A 19,505-nucleotide genomic window follows, 5' to 3' on the forward strand; every position below is an offset into this window, starting at 1 on the left:
TTGCTGAGTCGCAGCCCGCCTCTGATGATGCAACTTCCTCTTTCCTCAGAGGCGGCGTGACCCATCAAAGGACCCAAGGCTGCCGAAGTGAATCGCTGCGCTGGCAAATACCGAGAGCTGCAGGAAGGGGAGAAAGCCACTGTTGGAGGCTGGGAAGCTGCTGGACAAGGGAAAATAAAGGGACAGCTGCTACTGGACCTGGAGGGAGGGAGAAGGAGAGGTGCTGCTGGGAGGAGGGAAAGGAGGCTGGGAAGCTGCTGGACAAGGGAAAATAAATGGCCAACTGCTACTGGACCTGGAGAGAAGGAGAGATGCTGCTGGGAGGGGAGGAGGGAAAGGGAAGAGAAGAGAGTTACTACTGGACTGGTGGAGGAGGGAAGGGAGAAAGAAAAAAAGGGAGGAAACAGCTGGCAGGGGGATTAGAGGAGGGGAAAGGGTCAGGGTGGAATGGAGAGATCAGATGACGGAAAGGGGAGAGACAGTAATGAGAAAGTAGAGAGATTGAAGCTGGAAAGCTCATTCGATCTTTTGTTTTCAAGTTTGTAGAGATCGGGAATGAACTTCCTGACTCCATTAGGCTTTTAGGCCAGCTGCAATTATTTCGTAAATTCCTGAAAACTTTGTTCTTGCAATTTTTAAATGGTTTAACTAAAGTCTCAACAAAAATGATAATATTATAGTTATTTTTCTTATGTACTTTAGTTTTTAATTAGTTCTTCCTTCTCCTATGTTTTCTGCTATGCACTCTAGTCTTAATTACATGTGAACTGAGTCGAGCTCCACTGGGAGATGATCCGGTATATAAACCACAAAATAGAATAGAGCAAGGTAATGGCGGAATAGAAATCTCTAATGTAATGTAATAAGCAGAGAGGTACAAAGATGCTAGATCTGGTATAGGAGAAAATGAAGAGAGCAGTGAAGCTGAAATGAATCATTTAAAACAGAGAGAGGGGGCACAGGCTGGATAGAAAGGGGAGAAGGGCATAGAAAGAAGACAGATGCCATATGGAAGGGGGAGGGCAGACAGTGGATGGAAGGGGCAGATGCTGGATTGAAGAGACAGAGAAGGCAGACGCTGGAAGGAAGAGAGTGAAAAGAAGATGAAAGCAGAAACCAGAGACAACAAAAGGTAGAAAAATTAATTTTATTTCTATTTTGTGATTAGAATATATCAGATTTGAAATATATATCCTGCTAGAGCTGGTGTTAGACATAACTGGGGACCGCAAAGCCTAGGCAGTGTTTCTTTAACTTCCAGCTGGCTTAGGTTCTCTCTGACCAGGGACAGCTGCCCTAGTTGCACTCTAACACTATTCCTGTCATGTGTGACTGCGGTATTCTGTTAGCATGATTTTTTCTGTGTAGCATTCTGTAATAAGATCATAAGAATAGCCTTACTGGGTCAGACCAATGGTCCATCAAGCCCAGTAGCCCGTTCTCATGGTGGCCAATCCAGGTCACTAGTACCTGGCCAAAAGCCAAAGAGTAGCAACATTCCATGCTATCAATAAAGGGCAAGCAGAGGCTTCCTCCATGTCTTAATAAAAGACTATGGACTTTTCCTCCAGGAATTTGTCTAAACCTTTCTCTGGTTATTTCAAAACTCGATTATTGTAATTCTCTTCTAAAAGGCATCACCCAAAAACAAATAAGGAGACTTCAACTTATCCAAAACAAGGCAATAAAAATCATAACAAATTCAAAAAAGTATGACCATGTAACACCTCTTTTAAAAATGCACATTGGTTGCCAATACTCCATCGTATTACCTATAAAATAGCATTACTTTAATTTAAGATCCGCCAATCTAATCTGCCTACTTTTTTGGACAGGTTACTGATCCCTTATACTTATTTATTTATTTATTCCATTTTCTATACCATTCTCCCAAGGAAGCTCAGAACAGTTCACGTTAATTTATTCAGGAACTCAAGCATTTTTCCCTGTCTGTCCTGGGGGGCTCACAATTTATCTAATGTACCTGGGGCAATGGGGGGATTAAGTGACTTGCCCAGGGTCACAAGGAGCAGCGTGGATTTGAACCCACAACCCCAGGGTGCTAAGGCTGTAGCTTTAACCACTGGACCACACACTCCCCACTTACTCCATCCAGAACTCTGCGGTCCTCTGACCAAAACCTTTTTTCAGTACCATCTCTTAAAATTATCGGCACGAGACAAACAGAAATATTTTCAATAGCTGCACCTCAATTATGGAATACTTTGCCTGGATATATGAGAGGAGAATCTGCTCTAGACAACTTTAAAATGTTTATTTTTAAAGATGCTTTCAGAAATTAAAATTCACCAATCAAACTTATTTTGTAGGTCTTTTTCTAAACATTTTTGCTTCTGCTTTTAGCCCCTCCACATTGTTTGACCCTTCATTGTTATCTTTTTCAAAAAAAATTTGGAGTTCTACCCCCTTCTCCCATTGTTGTCTGTAAGTCTGTCTATTTTTGCTAACATGTGTGTAAAAATATTCTTATTACCCCTTTTTATATTTGTAATTTGCTTTAAAATTATGTTATAAGCATTTGCATCAAATTTTTATAAACATGAAACATGGGTGGAAACGCATAAAAGAACCTGTGCAACCGCCTCCAGACAATGAGGAAAGTACAGTCTAGAGCAGAATTGGGGCAACTTGTTATGGGGAGACGCAAACAGATCCACTTGAGGCGTCCCCCATTGAGAAAAAACAGGATGAAGAGCTGTAGAACTGAGCATCCACTCGTGAGGTTGAAGAATTCTGCTGAGTTTATCTGCCAAGAAATTCTGTTTCTCTTGAATGTAGACTGCTTTGAGAAAGATGTTGCGAGCAATCACCCAAAGCCAGATCTCCTGAGCCTCCTGACAGAGAAGGAGAGAAAGCAATGTTACTTACCGTAACAGTTGTTATCCAGGGACAGCAGGCAGCTATTCTCACTAGTGGGTGATGTCATCCGACAGAGCCCCGATACGGACGTCTCACAAGCATGTCTTGCTTGAAGAAACTTAGAAGTTTCGAGATGCCCGCACCGCGCATGTGCCAGTGCCTTCCCGCCCGATGGTCCGGGCGTGTCTCCTCAGTTCAGGTAGCTAGCAGAGAAGCCAACCCAGGGGAGGTGGGTGGGACATGAGAATAGTTGCCTGCTGTCCCTGGATAACAACTGTTACGGTAAGTAACATTGCTTTATCCCAGGACAAGCAGGCAGGTATTCTCACTAGTGGGTGACCTCCAAGCTAACCTCAATGGGATGGTGGGAGAGTTGGCAACTTAGGAGAATAAATTTTGTAATACTGTTTGGCCAAACTGTCCATCCCTTCTGGAGAAAGTATCCAGACAATAATGAGAGGTGAATGTATGAACCGAGGACCAAGTCCTTTTTGGCTTCCCTCACTGCCTTGTGACATTTCTTCTGATCATCTTTGTGTTTGTTCCAAGCTTCAGTCATTTTCGTGCGTTTCCATTTTTTGAAAGAGTCCTTTTTTTCTCTTACGGCTTCCTTCACCTCTCTAGTAAGCCATGCTGGTTCGCCTTTGCCTTTAGTATTCCTTTCTTTAGAAATCCACGGTATGTAGAGATTTTGTGCTTCCGTGATAGTATTTTTCAGTATGGACCATGCCTGATCTACCATTCTAACTTTGTCCATCTTTTTCTTGAGCCGTTGTTTCACCATGGCTCTCATGCTATCATATCTTCCCTTTTTAAAATTTAAGGTCGTGGTTAAGGTTTTACCTTTCCCGATCTCAAGTTTAAAGTTGATCATGTTGTGTTCGCTCATCCCCATTTGATCTTCTACTTCTTTTGTCGGTCCCATAATGCCATTTAGGACCAAGTCCAAGTGGCGTTTCCTCTCGTCGGCTCTCCCACCATTTGTTCCAGGAAGCAGTCCCCTAGCACCTCCAGGAACTCGGCCTCCTTGCTGCAGTTCGAGGTTCCCAGGTTCCAGTCTATCCCCGGGAAATTGAAGTCTCCCATGATTATTACATTACCTGTCTTACATTCTTGTTTACTTTCCTCTATCATTTCTGAGTCTGCCTCCTCCGTCTGCCCTGGGGGTAGATAGTAAAGGCCAATTTTTTTGTCTGCACCATTGTGTCCAGCTTCTCTTTCCTTTCCGCCGTATCCTCTCTAACAGATTCCACTCCCTCCTGAACATACATGGCATATCTCCTCCTTTCTGCCCTACTCTGTTTCTTCTGTACAGTTTGTATCCCTGTAGTACTGTGTCCCTTTCGTTTTCATCATTCCACCATGTTTCTGTTATGCCAATGATTTCCAGTTTATCATGTCTTGCTATTGTCTCTAATTCTCCCATTTTGTTTCTCAGACTTCTAGCATTCGTATACATACTTTTGAGTTCCCTTTGTGTTATCTTCTTGGACTTTCTAAGCTTAGTAGTCTCCACTGTTTAATTCACGGTATCCTTTTCTGTTCCTGTGTTGTCTCCCTTAGTTGCTATGTGGTCGTCCCCTCCCATGTCTGAGTAGTTGTCCGTAGTTTCTTCTTCGGGGAATCCTGTCTCCCGGGCCATCGACTAGTGGTCGACTGTCGACTTTCCCCTGTCCTTTAGTTTAAAGCCTTTTCGATGACCCTCTTCATGTTGCCTGCCAATACTCTTGCTCCTTCCTTGTTGAGGTGTAGTCCGTCCTTTCTGTAGTACTTGCTTTTTCCCCAGAACGCCGTCCAGTTGCGCACGAAGTCAAAGCCTTCCTCTTCGCACCATCGTCAGGCAGGAAGGCACTTGCACATGCACAATGCAGGCTATTGCAAACTTTCTGATTTTCTTAAAGTGGCAATACTCTTTTAAAGTGTCCGTACCGGGGCTACATGGATGACGTCACCCACATGTGAGAATATGCTGCCTGCTTTTCCTGGGATAACAGTGACAGCAGGCAGATATTCTCACATATGGGTGATGTCATCCATGGAGCCCAATACGGACAGTGCAAAACTGTACTGTCACTTTAACTTCTTTAGCTCACTGGCTGATCAGTTCAGTAAAAAAGCTAAGGAACCAACCAGGGGAGAAGGGAGGGTTGTGAGACTATCTGCCTGCTGTCCCTGGATAACACCTGTTACAGATAAGTAACTGTGCTTTATGCCAGGACAAGTAGGCAGCATACTCTCAGAGATGGGACTCCCTAGCTACTTCGAAAGAGATAGAGGGAAGTTGGCACCTATGTAGAGAATACATTTTGTATAACTGCTTGGCTGAACTGACTGTCCTGTCTGGAATAAGTCTCCAGACAGTAATGGGACGTGAAAGTATGTATTAAATACCAGGTGATAGCCTTACTGATGTCTTCAATAGGAGTGGAACGAAGAAAAGCAACTGAGGTTGCCATTGCTCTAACCTTGTGTGCTGTGACACTACCTTCTAACAGTAGCCCAACCCGAACATAGCAGAAAGAGATGCAGTCTGCTAACCATGTAGAAATTGTTCTTTTAGTAACTGGAGTTCCCAGTCTGTTAGGATCAAATGAGAGGAATATCTGAGTAGAGGTTCTATGAGGCTTTGTATGATCCAGGTAATAAGTCAAAGCACGTTTACAGCCCAATGTTTCAGGTGCAGCTTCACCCGGATGGGAATGTGGTCTTGGAAAGAAGACAGGCAGAGCTATAGACTGGTTCGAGGTGAAATTCCAAAATGACTTTTGATGGGAATTTGGGATGAGTACATAGGACTACTCTGTCATGATAGAAGGTTGTATAAAGTGGATCTGAAACCAGTGCTTGAAGATTGCTGACACATCAAGCTGAAGTAATGCAAATCAAGAAGACCACTTTCCACGTGAGGTGTTTGAGAGATGAAGATGCCAATGGCTCAAATTGTGACTTCATCAGAGTGGAAAGTACAACACTGAAATCCCAAGAAATTGTAGGGGTTTTGATTTTTGTGAGCATCAGACCCTTCATAAATTTGGAAACCAATGGATATGTAGCCAGAGGTTTATAGTGAAGAGGAATGTGAAAGCCACTGAGGTGCACTCTAAATGAAGTAGTCTTTAGACCTGAGTCTGAGATCTGTAAAAGGTAATCCAATACTGATGACAGGGGACACACATCTGAAAGTAAAGCTTGCAAAGTACAGCATAAAGTGAAGCGAGTCCTGTTAAAAGTGGTAGTAGCATCGTTGTGTGGAAGGTTTCCTGGCAACATCAATGGTAACTGAAACTGGAGCAGAGAGATTGATATCATTTATGCATTGGGGGAGAGCTACCAGGCTGTTAGAGGCAGCAAACATAGACTGGGGTGGAGTAGGGATCCTTTGTTCTGAGTAATAAGAATTGGGTAAATCTGCAGAGGGGTGGGTTCCCTTGGCACTGATGAGAATCTTTATAGCTAGCTCCCATGTTTGAATATAAGTTTCCCTATTAAGGGGATCAGAGGAAAAGCATAGAGAAATTGGTCTGTCCAGTCTATCAGGAACACCCAAATATATATTCAGTCATAAAAAAGGCATATAAGCGGGCTTTGTATGCCCAACGGCCCCTTCTACTACAGCCTTCTGAAAAACAACATAACCCTTTATTGTGCGTGTTGCGTTATACCCTAAAGGCCTTTTGCATTAAAATAATTTTTACAATATTGGCATATTTTGCAAAAGGTTCACCACCCTCAGTTTGAATCCAAGCCACGATTTGCTTATGCAAGGGGGAAAAATTTGGGAGATCTTATAACTAGGTCCCAGTTCAGTAGAGCAGTGAGACAGGAAGAAGACATACAGGGCAGCCATAAAGGATGTGGATCATGTTCTGTATGTTCACATGCCTTGGTGACATAAGAACATAAGCAATGCCTCAGCTGGGTCAGACTTGAGGTCAATCGTGCCCAGCAGTCTGCATACACAGTGGCCTAACAGGTCCAGGACCTGTGCAGTAATCCTCTATCTATACCCCTCTACTCCCTTTTCCAGCAGAAAATTGTCCAATCCTTTCTTGAACCCCAGTACCGTACGCTGCCCTATTACGCCCTCTGGAAGCGCATTCCAGGTGTCCACCACACGTTGGGTAAAGAAGAACTTCCTAGCATTCGTTTTGAATCTGTCCCTTTTCAACTTTTCCAAATGCCCTCTTGTTCTTTTATTTTTCGAAAGTTTGAAGAACCTGTCCCTCTCCACTCTCTCTATGCCCTTCATGATCTTGTAAGTCTCTATCATATCCTCTCTAAGTCTCCTCTTCTCCAGGGAAAGAGTCCCAATTTCTCCAATCTCTCATCGTATGAAAGGTTTTCCATACCTTTTATCAGACGTGTCGCTCTCCTCTGAACCCTCTCAAGTAACACCATATCCTTCTTAAAATACGGCGACCAATATTGGACGCAGTACTCCAGATGCAGACGCACCATCGCCCGATACAACGTAACCCCAAAACCAAAACGTAACCCCGTCCCGTTCCTGGCATTCTTACACCTAAACCTCTCTCCTCTCTTACTTATATAATTCCATTGGATTTCCGTTCCTTCCCTAACCATGTAAACCGTGCCGAGCTCCATCAGTGGAGATGATGCGGTATATAAATCCAAGATTTAGTTTAGTTTAGTTTAGTTTAGGATAACTTCTTTCGTTCTGGTAGTAATACCCTTTTTGATTATACCTAGCATTCTATTCGCTCTCTTAGCGGCCGCTGCGCACTGTGCCATCGGTTTCATTGTCATGTCCACCATTACCCCCAAGTCCCTTTCTTGGGTACTCTCCTTCAATAACATCCCTCCCAATATATAGCTGTACCTCGGGTTTCTGCTTCCCACATGTAGTACTTTACATTTCTCAACGTTGAAATTCATCTGCCATCTCGTCGCCCATTCCCCTAGTTTGTTCAGTCTCTTTGCAATTCTTCACAGACCTCTTTAGTCTGAGCTCCACTAAATAGCTTGGTGTCGTCTGCGAATTTTATTATCTCACTCTTCGTCCCTGCTTCTAGATCATTTATAAATATATTAAATAGCAGCGGCCCGAGCACCGAGCCCTGCGGAACACCACTCGTGACCCTCCTCCAGTCCGAGTAGTGGCCTTTCACTCCTACCCTCTGTTTCCTACCCACCAACCAGTTTCTGATCCATCTATGTACGTCTTCTTCCACCCCATGGTTCTTCAGTTTCCGAAGTAAGTATTCATGGGGTACCTTGTCAAAGGCTTTTTGGAAATCTACATATATGATGTCTTTGCAGTCTCCTCTGTCCACACAATTTGACTGGGTTAACAAATTGCAACACGCAAGGAGTAGTATACTTGATTCAGTGCTCATGCTCTTTATTTTACATTGGATATACAGTGCGCTCTGTGCGCACCCGTATCATTTAATATTTAAGTAAATTTAGAAAGGGTAAAGAGGGTGTCCCCTTAGTTAAACACTGGGTGAGGCAAAGTCATTCCTTACAGGATTTGAAGTTTGTAGTTTTTTAGGAGATGTCCCTGCCCCGGGGAGGTAATTTGGCAGTCAGACTGTGGAGGAGGGAGCAGGAATGGATTTGTCAAACCCACGGGGTTAAATAGAGAAGTAGAATGGCAAGCTTTCTTGGGATCATGATTTTGCTAGGGTGGTCCAGGTTGGTGGTCTTTTCTTTAAATTTTTCTTTATATTATCTTTAATGGTTGTGATTGACACTCTGTGAGGAGCATTGACCTATCAGGAGGGCAGGAGGTGGAGTTTAGATGGGTCGTGTCCTGGTTGGGTGGATGTTGTATAAAAGGGGTGGAGTTTGTAGGGTCAGCGTCTTAGCAAGAGTGGTTGAAGCAAAAACAGGTACTGTGTGCCAGAGTGTGCTAGAATTTTATATAATAGTAGTAGAGATAAATTAGTTAGAACATTTGGTATACTGTTTGTATTGTTTTTATGTTTTGCAGACATGGTGGGGGCAGGCATTTGGTATACTGTTTGTATTGTTTTTATGTTTTGCAGACATAAGTTCGTGTTGATGCGGGTTCTCTGAGGCAGCATGGCAAAACGCGTCAGAACCCGTTGAACCCCTGCATTAAAAGCTAAGTATGTTTTGAAGTTGAGCATTTAAAAAGACAAAAAGTATTTTATAAAGTTTTTAAAGAAGCAAAAAAAAGTGAGAGAGTATTATAGTTAAAGATACTACAGAGACCAGTGCAATGATTGAAAATTGAGCCGCATCAGTAGTGGGCTAAAATTTTGCTTCACCCAGCGGTCTCATAAGCTAAAAACGGTTCTCTGAGCACTGAGAAGTGTTAGGTGTGTGTTATAATCACCTGTGTGCACATTAGTTCATATCTGTTTGCAGTCTATCAGGAAGCCATTGGATTCCAGACGATGCAGCGAGTATAGTCTGGAGCAAAACTGTGGAAATTTGTGATTGCTGGGAGAAGCAAACAGATCTATCTGAGGGGTTCTCCATGTTGAGAAGATTTGTTGAACTGTCTTAATGTTCAAGGACCACTCGTGGGGTTGAAGGTGTCTGCTTAGCTTGTCTGCCAGAATGTTTGGCTTGCCTACCAGATACACTGCTGTGGGAAAGATGTTTTGCAAAATGGCCCAATTCCAGATTTGAGTTGCTTCCTGGCAAAGCAAGCAAAAACCTGTGCCCTTGCTTGTTGAAATAGTACAGAGACTTGATTGTCTGAGCATACCAGAATTACTTGATTGAGGAGATGATCCTGAAACGTGCTCAGTGCTCTGCTTATCGTTCACAGTTCTAGTTGATTAACGTGAAATTATTGTTTTTGAACAGTCCCAGTCCTTGAGTGTGAAGGCTGTCTAGATGAGCTCCACATCCAGACAAGGATGAATCTGTTGTTAAGATCTTCTGATGCGGGAGCACATGAAAAAGAAGGCCCCTAGAGAGGCTGGATGAGATAATCCACCACTGCAGAGATTGACGAAGAAATTAAGTGACTCTGAGATGGTGGGAGAGCAGATCTTTGGCTTGAGACCACTGAGAAGCTAGAGACCATTGGGGAATCCCTGAGATGAAAACAGGCAAATGAAGTAACATGTACTGTGGAGGCCCTGTGCCCCAGGAGATACATCATATGATGTGCTGAAATAGTTTACTGAGCAGATACTTGGATGCAGAGGCAAATTAGATTGTTGAGCCTCTGCTGAGGAAGATAGGCAGGAGCTTGAGTTGTATCCAGCAATGCTCCTATCAATTTCAGTGTTTGGGTTCGTTGAAGATGGGATTTTTGGTGGTTGATTGCAAATCCCAGTTCTAAGAGATGTATGGTTGAGTCCGTTGCTATCTGAGCTGCTTGAGGTGAGGATGCTTTTATCAACCAGTTGTCCAGATAAGGGAATACATGAAAGCCATATGAGCAGAGTGTTGCTGCTACGACAACCAAACACTTTGTGAATACTCTGGGTGCTGATGCTAGACCAAAGGGTATCACCCTATATTGGAGATGATGTATTCCTATTTGAAAGCAGAGATATTTCCGGTGGGTTAGAAGAATGGGAATATGTGTGTATGTTTCTTTGAGATCTAGAGAGCAAAGCTAGTGATTCTTCTCTAAGAGAAGATTAAAGGGTACTTAGGGGCAGTATATGAATAGAACAACTAAGGTACGTGGGCTCAGGCACTGAATATTCTTAGTACCGGCATATCTCCCCTGTCTCCTCCCCCAGATCATCCCTATGGTGGTTGTTTTTGGCTTAAGCTGTTAAAGCCAATATTCAGCAGCACTATCCATTTATGTGCCATTGAATATCGGCAGCTAGCCTGTTCAACATGAATGAGTTTAAGTGGACAGACAGAATTTAAGTGGACTTCTGTCTACTTAAACCACTATTTACCTAATTTCACATCCATTGATCTTTGAAATTAATTTTTTACCTTCACTTCTAGATCCAGAAGCCACTGAGCTTGTATTAAATTTCTCTCGCCAACCTTTAATCTTGGTGAAGTCATTGGTCTTTCCAGTCCTGGAAACAAATGGAAATCCAGCATCTGAAAAAGAGAAAACACTTCAAATATACAAATTGGAAAGTCTGGGAGCACAAAATCAGCTCCTAATGAAAGATAATGGCAATATTAACTTTAAGCAGAAAATATTGGAAAACATAACAAGAAAACAAAATCTAAGACTGATTAATTTTCACAAATAACCTGCTATTTCAGCCATGGATATGTTTAAAAGGTATCTTCTGGAGATTTTGAAGGTCCCACAAAACTCATTTCCGCCTATTTCAAAGATTTATTACATTTCCATGGGGAAAAAGAAAACTTCGGAAGAACAACAGGAACCAGCAATTGATTTATTGGACTTAACAAATTTATTAGAGTCATCAGGAATAGATCAACTTAGTGTAGCCACACTTACATAAGAACATAAGTAATGCCTCTGCTGGGTCAGACCAGAGGTCCATCATGCCCAGCAGTCCGCTCACGCGGCGGCCCATCAGGTCTAGGACCTGTATAGTAATCCTCTATCTATACCCTTCTATCCCCTTTTCCTTCAGGAAATCATCCAATCCCTTCTTGAACCCCAAAACCGTACTCTGTCCTATCACGCCCTCTGGAAGCGCATTCCAGGTGTCCACCACCCTCTGGGTGAAGAAGAACTTCCTAGCATTGGTTTTGAATCTGTCACCTTTTAATTTTTCCGAATGCCCTCTCGTTCTTGTAGTCTTCAAAAGTTTGACGAATCTGTCCCTCTCCACTTTCTCTATGCCCTTCATGATCCTGTAAGTCTCTATCATATCCCCTCTAAGTCTCCGCTTCTCCAGGGAAAAGAGCCCCAGTTTCTCCAATCTTTCAGCGTATGAAAGGTTTTCCATACCCTTTATCAAGCGTGTCGCTCTCTTCTGAACCCTTTCGAGTGTCGCCATATCTTTCTTTAGGTACGGCGACCAATATTGGACGCAGTACTCCAGATGCGGGCGCACCATCGCCTGATACAACGGCAGGATAATTTCTTTCGTTCTGGTTGTAATACCCTTCTTAATTATACCTAACATTCTATTGGCTTTCTTAGTGGCCGCTGCGCACTGTGCCGACGGCTTTATTGTCTTGCCCACTATTTCCCCCAAGTCAATTCATGAGAATGCTCATCCTCAGAGACATCAACATACCTTTGGAATACCATGATAACCCAGGACTTTAAAGCCTTCCTCACAAACATTCACCTAAAACTGGCTCCCTCTGGTCTAACACATGACAAAGGTCTTATCACTGACTTCATAGCAACTAGCTCAATGCTCACAGTCAATGACCCTATCTGGTCTGCAGTCCCCTGGTCTGATCACTCACTGCTATCCTTTATGCTATCACACTACATAAGCAGCACCACTAACAAACCGGCTAATCAGAAACTGAATGCGACACTTCATACATTAGACTTCATTGCGCCTCTACGCCCGCATAACATCAGGACAGCCAAACATCCCCATGGTACAATGATGCTCTAAAGACTGAGAAACAAAACTGTCACCATTTAGAAAGGCAGTGATAGAAAACACCCTCCCTCAGCAACAAACAGGCACTGAAAACAGTGATAAAATCCTACAAACTCCACATAGCTGAAGCCAAGAAATAGACAACCTCAGAAATAGACTTCGTTATCAAGTAACTGTTCCAACTACTGCCACCCCCCAAGACCAGGCTTAGCAGTCACTAACACTCAATCCAGTGCCCAAGAATTAGCAAACCACTTCCAAGACAAAATTAAGACCATAGAAGCAGAAATCAGCATATTAAGCACTATATACCCTAAGATCCAACCTGATCCCATTGCCACGAATCCCTGCAAAATAGATCAAATCTGGAGCATCTTCAAACCACTCACCCCAGATAAAATGCTCCCCCATATAAACAAGCTTTCTACCAAAAGCAACATACTAAACAAATGCCCATCACACTTATACTCCCTAATGTACTCAATCACTGTCTAACCTCACTGACGTACAAGGGTCAACTGCCCACCCAAATAGGTCACATTGTTCTCAAACCCACCATAAAAAGTCAAGGGGCTGACTTATCCTCATCCTCCAACTTCAGACCCATAGCTGTAATACCTTAACTCACCAAACTTCTTGAAACACTGGTTTGTACGAAACTCACAGCCTACCTGGACAAATTTTCCTGCCTACATCCCTCTCAGTATGGTTTCAGGCCTCAACACAGCACATAATTACTGCTACTCACTCTAACCACCAAAATCAAACAAATGCTCAGCAAGAGGAACCAATCAGTCCTCCTCTAGTTCAACATATCAGCTGCATTTGACTCTGTTGATCATGAGCTCCTACTGAACAAATTCAGTGAGCTAGGTCTAACCAGAACTGTCCTAAATTGGTTCAAGAATACTGTGTGTGGAGAGATGGCACCTTCTACCAAAGCTGGAAAGCAGTCTGTGGAGTTCCTCAGGGGTCCCCACTCTCACCAGTGCTCTAAAACATTTTTTATGAGCAGCCTGGGCAACTTCACCTTTAGCAATGTTGAATGTCTGCAATCCTTTGTAAATTACATATTCCTCTTAATCCCACTTTATACCAATACTAATGAGGCCTCCAATAAAGTTTCCAAAAGCATCGAAAAAATCTACTCATGGGCACTCTCCAACAAGCTAAAACTAAACACCACCAAACCCATGCTTCTCTGGTTCCACAATGCCACAGTCAGCACCCACGAGACTAACCCTCCCCTCTGGTGCAACACTAAACACAGAGAAGGCCTCTAAGGTGCTTAGAATCCTGCTTGATGCCACAATTTCTTATGAACCCCCAAATATCCAACTTCTTGGGCAAAAAACATTCTACAGTCTAAAACAATTGAGACTGATCAAACCTTACTTCTATAGTCACCACTTTGCAGCTCTGGTTCAAATGCTAGTCCTAGCAATTCTCTCTACACGGGCTTAACCTCCTCCCAAACATACAAGCTCCAACTGATACAGAACACTGCAATCAGGCTGATATTGGGCCTAAAGATATTCAACCATGTCTCTGCATACTGCTGCATGCTTCACTGGCTGATTATAATTATAAATGCCAGAATGTTTAAACTCTCCTGCATTGTACACCATGCATTAAACACCAACTCACCCAAGCAGATAACCCACTTGTTCTCCAATTCCCTCTTCACCTCAACCAGAATCACCACCCACCAGATGATCAACCCTTCATCCAAGGGAGTGAAATTCAAGCAAACATTCAACACCTTTTTCATGTACGTCACTTCAAGAACCTGTAACGCCCTTCCAACATCCATTTGATAAATTCCTTTCAGCTCAGTAACTCTGCCCTCCAGTCCTCCTCAACTTGATGTACATATCTCCCCCTCTTGCAACAATGTAACCTTTCTCCTTCCTCTATAATGTGTTATAACTTTTCCCCTATTGTAACAGTGTATCCTTCCTCTACGACAGTGTCTCTCAAACTTGTTTTTAGCACCGACACAAATGTTTTTTATGGCACACTAAACGGAGCAAATTTTTTTGCGGCACACTGAAATTATAAAATTGCAAAACCAACAAAAAATTAAATTTGAGTTATTTAAAGTTCTTTAAGCTATGTTTGGGTAATTACTAATAATGGTGAAACTAAAGTAGATAAAATATCAATGTAATGGATATGCTTGTTTTTGAGTGCAAATTAACTCAAAACGTGGCTCAATAGTCAACAAGTAAACACACCTTTCATCATTCACCATCTGCAGTTGCTCTCTCTTTTTTTTTTAATTTAATTTCTCTCAGATCTGAAAATCCAAGTTTGCAAAGATAAGAAGATACAAACGATAACAAAGTTTTGATTGCTTTGTTGCTCAGGTTAGGATAACTACTGCATAAAAAATAAAAATAAAATTACTTGCCGTTAGTTTTCAAGGACCAATCATGTGAAAGAATGATGCTTGTCTGGGTGGTTGTATCCTTGCACACACAGATGCTCATAACATTGACAGAACCTTGCATATGCTACATGCATGTCATCTATTCTAGTGTATATTTATGAAGGGAATTTTAATAAAAAGTAAAATTCTGGAATATTTCTTAGCAAAGCTGGAATCTCTTCGGGGGACACCACTGTGCCTAGGCACACAGTTTGAGAGACACTCCTCTCAAACTACAATATGATATAACCTGTAGAGAATGACACGGTGGCTAGTCACGGGTAACCCGCAGAAACGGTGGGGAAAAAAGTGGTTGCTGCGAGTATGGGGACAAGGCCATCAAGCATTACAGTCTTGAAAAGAGATCAAAATATCCAGAAAGAGAAAAATTTAACATATATACAGTGGTACCTTGGATTACGAGCATATTCCGTTCCAGGAGTATGCTCGTAATCCAAAATGCTCGTTTATCAAAGCAAGTTTCCCCATAGAAAATAATGGAAACTCGCTTTGATACGTTCCCACCCCCCCCCCCACCCCCGATAACCGGCATCGCTACCCCCCGCTCGCAAAGGCCCCCTCGCTCCAACCGGCCACCACCCCCCCAATGGAGCAGTGAATGGCCTTGTCTGCGCAGTTAAGGGAGGGAACGCGAGCGGTCACTGATTGTGCAGTCCAGAAGCCCCCCCCCCCCTCCTTCCTAATGATCACCGTCCTTCCGGGCATCTCTCTCCCTTCCCTTCATGGCAAATTTTAATTTTCTTCCTACAAGCAGCCGGAGCCTTGAAGTCGTGTGTGGCTGCCAGAAATTTCTCCTCTGACGCAACCGGAAACAGGAAGTTTCTGGCAGCCGCATGCAACTTCAAGGCTCCGGCTGCTTGTAGAAAGAAAATTAAAAATTGCCACGAAGTTAAGAGAAAGGAAGGGAGGGAGTTGTGTGACCCCTTGTTGCAGTAACCTGATTCTAGGAGGGAAGTTAGGAAGGTATAACACAAGGGAAAAGATCAATATTTAAAACTGAAAAGCACAGAATGAAATGGTGATGGGGAACTGCGGTAATGCTAAAATTTTGAGTCTCATTACTGTGTATGCAGGAGCGTTAAAGAGTTTTGTTGCTGCAAGGGGGGGGGGAACCCTGCACTTACAACTCCTTGAGAGCAGCTCTTACTTCCTGAAGCAGCATGGAACTGACCTTGCCCTCCTGCACAGTGCCCCGATGTCACAAGGGAGGGAGATGCTTGGACCGCAGAGAGTGTGAGGGAGGGGTTGCTGGACCGCGTGAAAGGTGCTGAAGGGGGGTGGAGAGGAACACACGTTGAAGAGAAATAGAGAAGAGAGAGTGGGGAGAAAATGCTGAAGGGAAATGGGGAAGAGAGAGAGAAGACACTGAAGGGAACTGGATGGAAGGAGGAGATAAAGAAAAAGAAGGTATGTCCTGGACTGGGGAGCAGATACCAGATCTGAGGGGAGGAAAAGAGGAGAGAGATGCTAAAAAACACCTGGGGGAGGGAAGGAAAAGATGGAAGGGAAGACAGAGAATCTCTGCGAGAGGGAGAATTAGAAACATAGAAACATAGAAGTTCTTGAGCATGCGCAGATACATGCTCAAGGCAGGCAGGCAGAAGCCAGAAGCCGGAAGATCTTCTAGGCACACGATCTGTGCCTGCGCTAGACGAGGGGGGGGTAAGTTTAAGTTGTTTGGGCGGGGGGGCCGGTTTGCGCAGGGGGGGTGGCCGGTTGGAGCGAGGGGGCCTTTGCGAGCGGGGGAGAGCGATGCCGGTTATCGGGGGGGGGGGGGGGTGGGAACGTATCAAAGCGAGTTTCCATTATTTTCTATGGGAAAACTTGCTTTGATAAACGAGCATTTTGGATTACGAGCATGCTCCTGGAACGGATTATGCTCGTAATCCAAGGTACCACTGTATATATGTTAAATTTTTCTCTTTCTGGATATTCTGATCTCTTTTCAAGACTGTAATGCTTGATGTTAAATTGTAAAAGGATATAAATTAAAAAATGTTAAAAATTAAAAAAAAAAAAAGAATGAGGAAAGCAGAAACCAGATAACAAAGGTAGGAAAAAAAATTCTACTTATTTTCTTTTTTTTGCTTTAGGATACGTTGGTATATTACTGTGTTTCCCCGAAAATAAGACCTACCCCGAAAATAAGCCAAAGCATGATTTTCGGGGTAGGACTTAATATAAACCCTACTCGGAAAATAAGCCCTAGTCACCGGAAGCGCTCCCCCCACCACCCCACATGCCCCCGACCCATCCTAACCCCGACCACGAGACCAAAATACCTGGTAACAAATGGCAGCGTCGGCAGGACAGGCTGCATCGTGGCCTTCTCATGCCCAGGCGTTCGTGTGCTGCATTACTGATGACATCATCAGTGATGCAGCAGAGGAACACCCGGGCGTGTGAAGGCCGCGATGCAGCCTGTGCTGCCGACACTGCCGTTTGTTAACAGGTATTTCGGTCTCGCGGTCGGAGTTTGGATGGGAGGGAGAGATGGGTCAGAGGGGGAGGGCGCGGAGGGATAGAAAGATGCTGCACGAGGGGATGGGAAGAACACAGAGCTAGAAGCTTCAAGAGTTCTGATGCACAAGGGATGGGAGGGATAGAAGCTGCAAGGATTCTGCTGCACAGAGGGAGGGAAGGATAGAAGCTGCAAGAGTTCTGCTGCACAGAGGGATGGGAGGGAGGAATAGATACTGCACAAGGGGATGGGTGATAGGGGATGAAAAATGCTGCACATGTGGGGGAGAGAAAGGAAAGAGGAAGAATTGGAGTGAAGAAGAGGAAGGGAGAGATGATCATTGTACATGAAAAAAATAAGACCTACCCCGAAAATAAGACCTAGTGCCTTTTTTGGGCCCAAAATTAATATAAGATAGTGTCTTATTTTCAGGGAAACACGGTAGTTGTGTTGATAAACATTTATAAACAAAACCCTGCCAGCTGAAGATCTCTTTCTCTAGTTTGGCAGCCAGAACTTTGATTTATAAGATGACAATTGTACAGAATATTGTTTCTTTCTATACTTTAATAAAATAAGTTCAGTATAAAACTATTCGAGGCTTGTGTGAATGGGATCAAATGGGGACCGAGCTCACGGAGATGAGCTCACAGGGATGGGATGGAGACGGGGACAAATTCTTTCCCCGTGTCATTCTCTAGTAACCTGTTCCCTATGATACTGCTTGAATCTCTTGCCTTGTAAATTGCCTTGAACCTGTACTGGATACATGTGATTAAGAAATCTTGATTAGATTATAAAGGGTAATAGAATCACAAGAATCTTCTCTTTGTTGCAGTCACAAAGTATGTGTATACCACTGATACAGGCAGAATTGGAGCCAACATCAGTATAACTCTATGGGCTAGATTCACTAAGCCCACCGATCGTGTCCCGACCACTTTGCGACCCCAACACAATTCACTAACCTTCCTCCTGAGCATATCCGCATCCGATCTGATCCGCGCATGCAAAGTAGGAAGGGCCTCAATTCACTAAACAAATTCAGGCACACCGACTGGGCTAGCCAATCCAAAACCAAGCGACTGCTGAGGATCTGCTCACATCCTTTCCTGCTCTCTAGCCCTGAAATCCCAGCCCTGCAGCCCTGAAAAAACCCTGCTCTCTGCCTCTGTATGTTCAAGCAGCAAGTCTTTCTGCCGCCCCGACTCTCCTACTCTATGCCGCCCTGCCTGCCTGTGTGTTCGAGCACCAAATCTCTCTGCCGCCCCGACTCTTCTGCTCTCTGCCGCCCCGCCTCTCTGCCTTCCTGCCTGCTTCTCTGCCAAGTGTTCAAGCAGCACTCGTCTCCCTCTGCTGCCACCCTTCCCTGCAGTGCGAGCCCATGGTTTTAACCTGTCCCAGAACACGCCGCAGTGCAGCCCCGCTTTAAAACCGTGGGTTATAACCAAGTGGATGTATCCACTTTATTGGAATCCTCAAAATAGTGAACGGGCAGTGCCTGCAACTTTATTATTAACAGTGACTTTGGCCCCAGACAAAAATTGGCTATTGAGACTTTTCTTTAAAAATAAACAAAAACCTTTTTTAGGAATGCAAATACAAATGTATCCAGATCTTGCTAGAGAAACCCAGAGACGTCGTAAAGAATTTCTATTATTAAAACCAGGAGTGTTAGCCTTATTTACGTCACCCATGCAAATGTATAGTTTATTATTCTTCACAGAAATATGTCTTCTTTGAACCTTTCCAGCTGATGGTTTTCCTGTCGTTGTTACACCTGGAGAAAGAAAAAGATAAGATCTAGCCCTAGATAAGAAGTATTTTTAGGGAACCCTGAGCTCAGTCTAAAATCTTGATTAGATTAGCCGTGGCATTCTTCTATGATATATTATTTTTTATTATTAAATCCGCTCTTGTTCTATCTTGATCCGTTGTAGAGGACTTGAGTTAAAATTTAAGTAAACTTTATGTTGTGGATTCAATTCTGATTAATATGGTTATTCACTACTAAGTTTGTATTCCTGATTTGATTAATTGGTTATGTACTTCTGACTTAAATTTTACTTTCTGTACAAGTTTATACTTGATAAATAATTATAAAATGATAAATAAATAATAAAAAAAAACAAAAAAATACGGGCTCGCTAAAGTCAAAAAATAAAAAAGCAAAGTTTTCTTCAGGGAGAGCAAGCGCATGCGCAGACCATCTACAGGCAAAGAAGATGGTCTGCACATGTGTTGG

General features: G+C 43.4%; 1 protein-coding gene across 7 annotated transcripts in view; it reads right to left on the reverse strand.

The window, feature by feature from the left end:
* The window catches only part of MGA (MAX dimerization protein MGA), a 479,481-nt gene that overhangs the window by 362,572 nt on the left and 97,404 nt on the right, over positions 1 to 19,505 (reverse strand). For all 7 annotated transcript variants that reach the window (XM_033951892.1, XM_033951893.1, XM_033951894.1 and 4 more), the window contains one exon: positions 10,786 to 10,899. In XM_033951892.1, the coding sequence (XP_033807783.1) occupies positions 10,786 to 10,899 (114 nt within the window). The remainder of the gene's footprint in view (positions 1 to 10,785; positions 10,900 to 19,505) is intronic.

Source organism: Geotrypetes seraphini, chromosome 7 (assembly GCF_902459505.1).
Source record: "Geotrypetes seraphini chromosome 7, aGeoSer1.1, whole genome shotgun sequence".
Taxonomy (NCBI): Eukaryota; Metazoa; Chordata; class Amphibia; order Gymnophiona; family Dermophiidae; genus Geotrypetes; species Geotrypetes seraphini.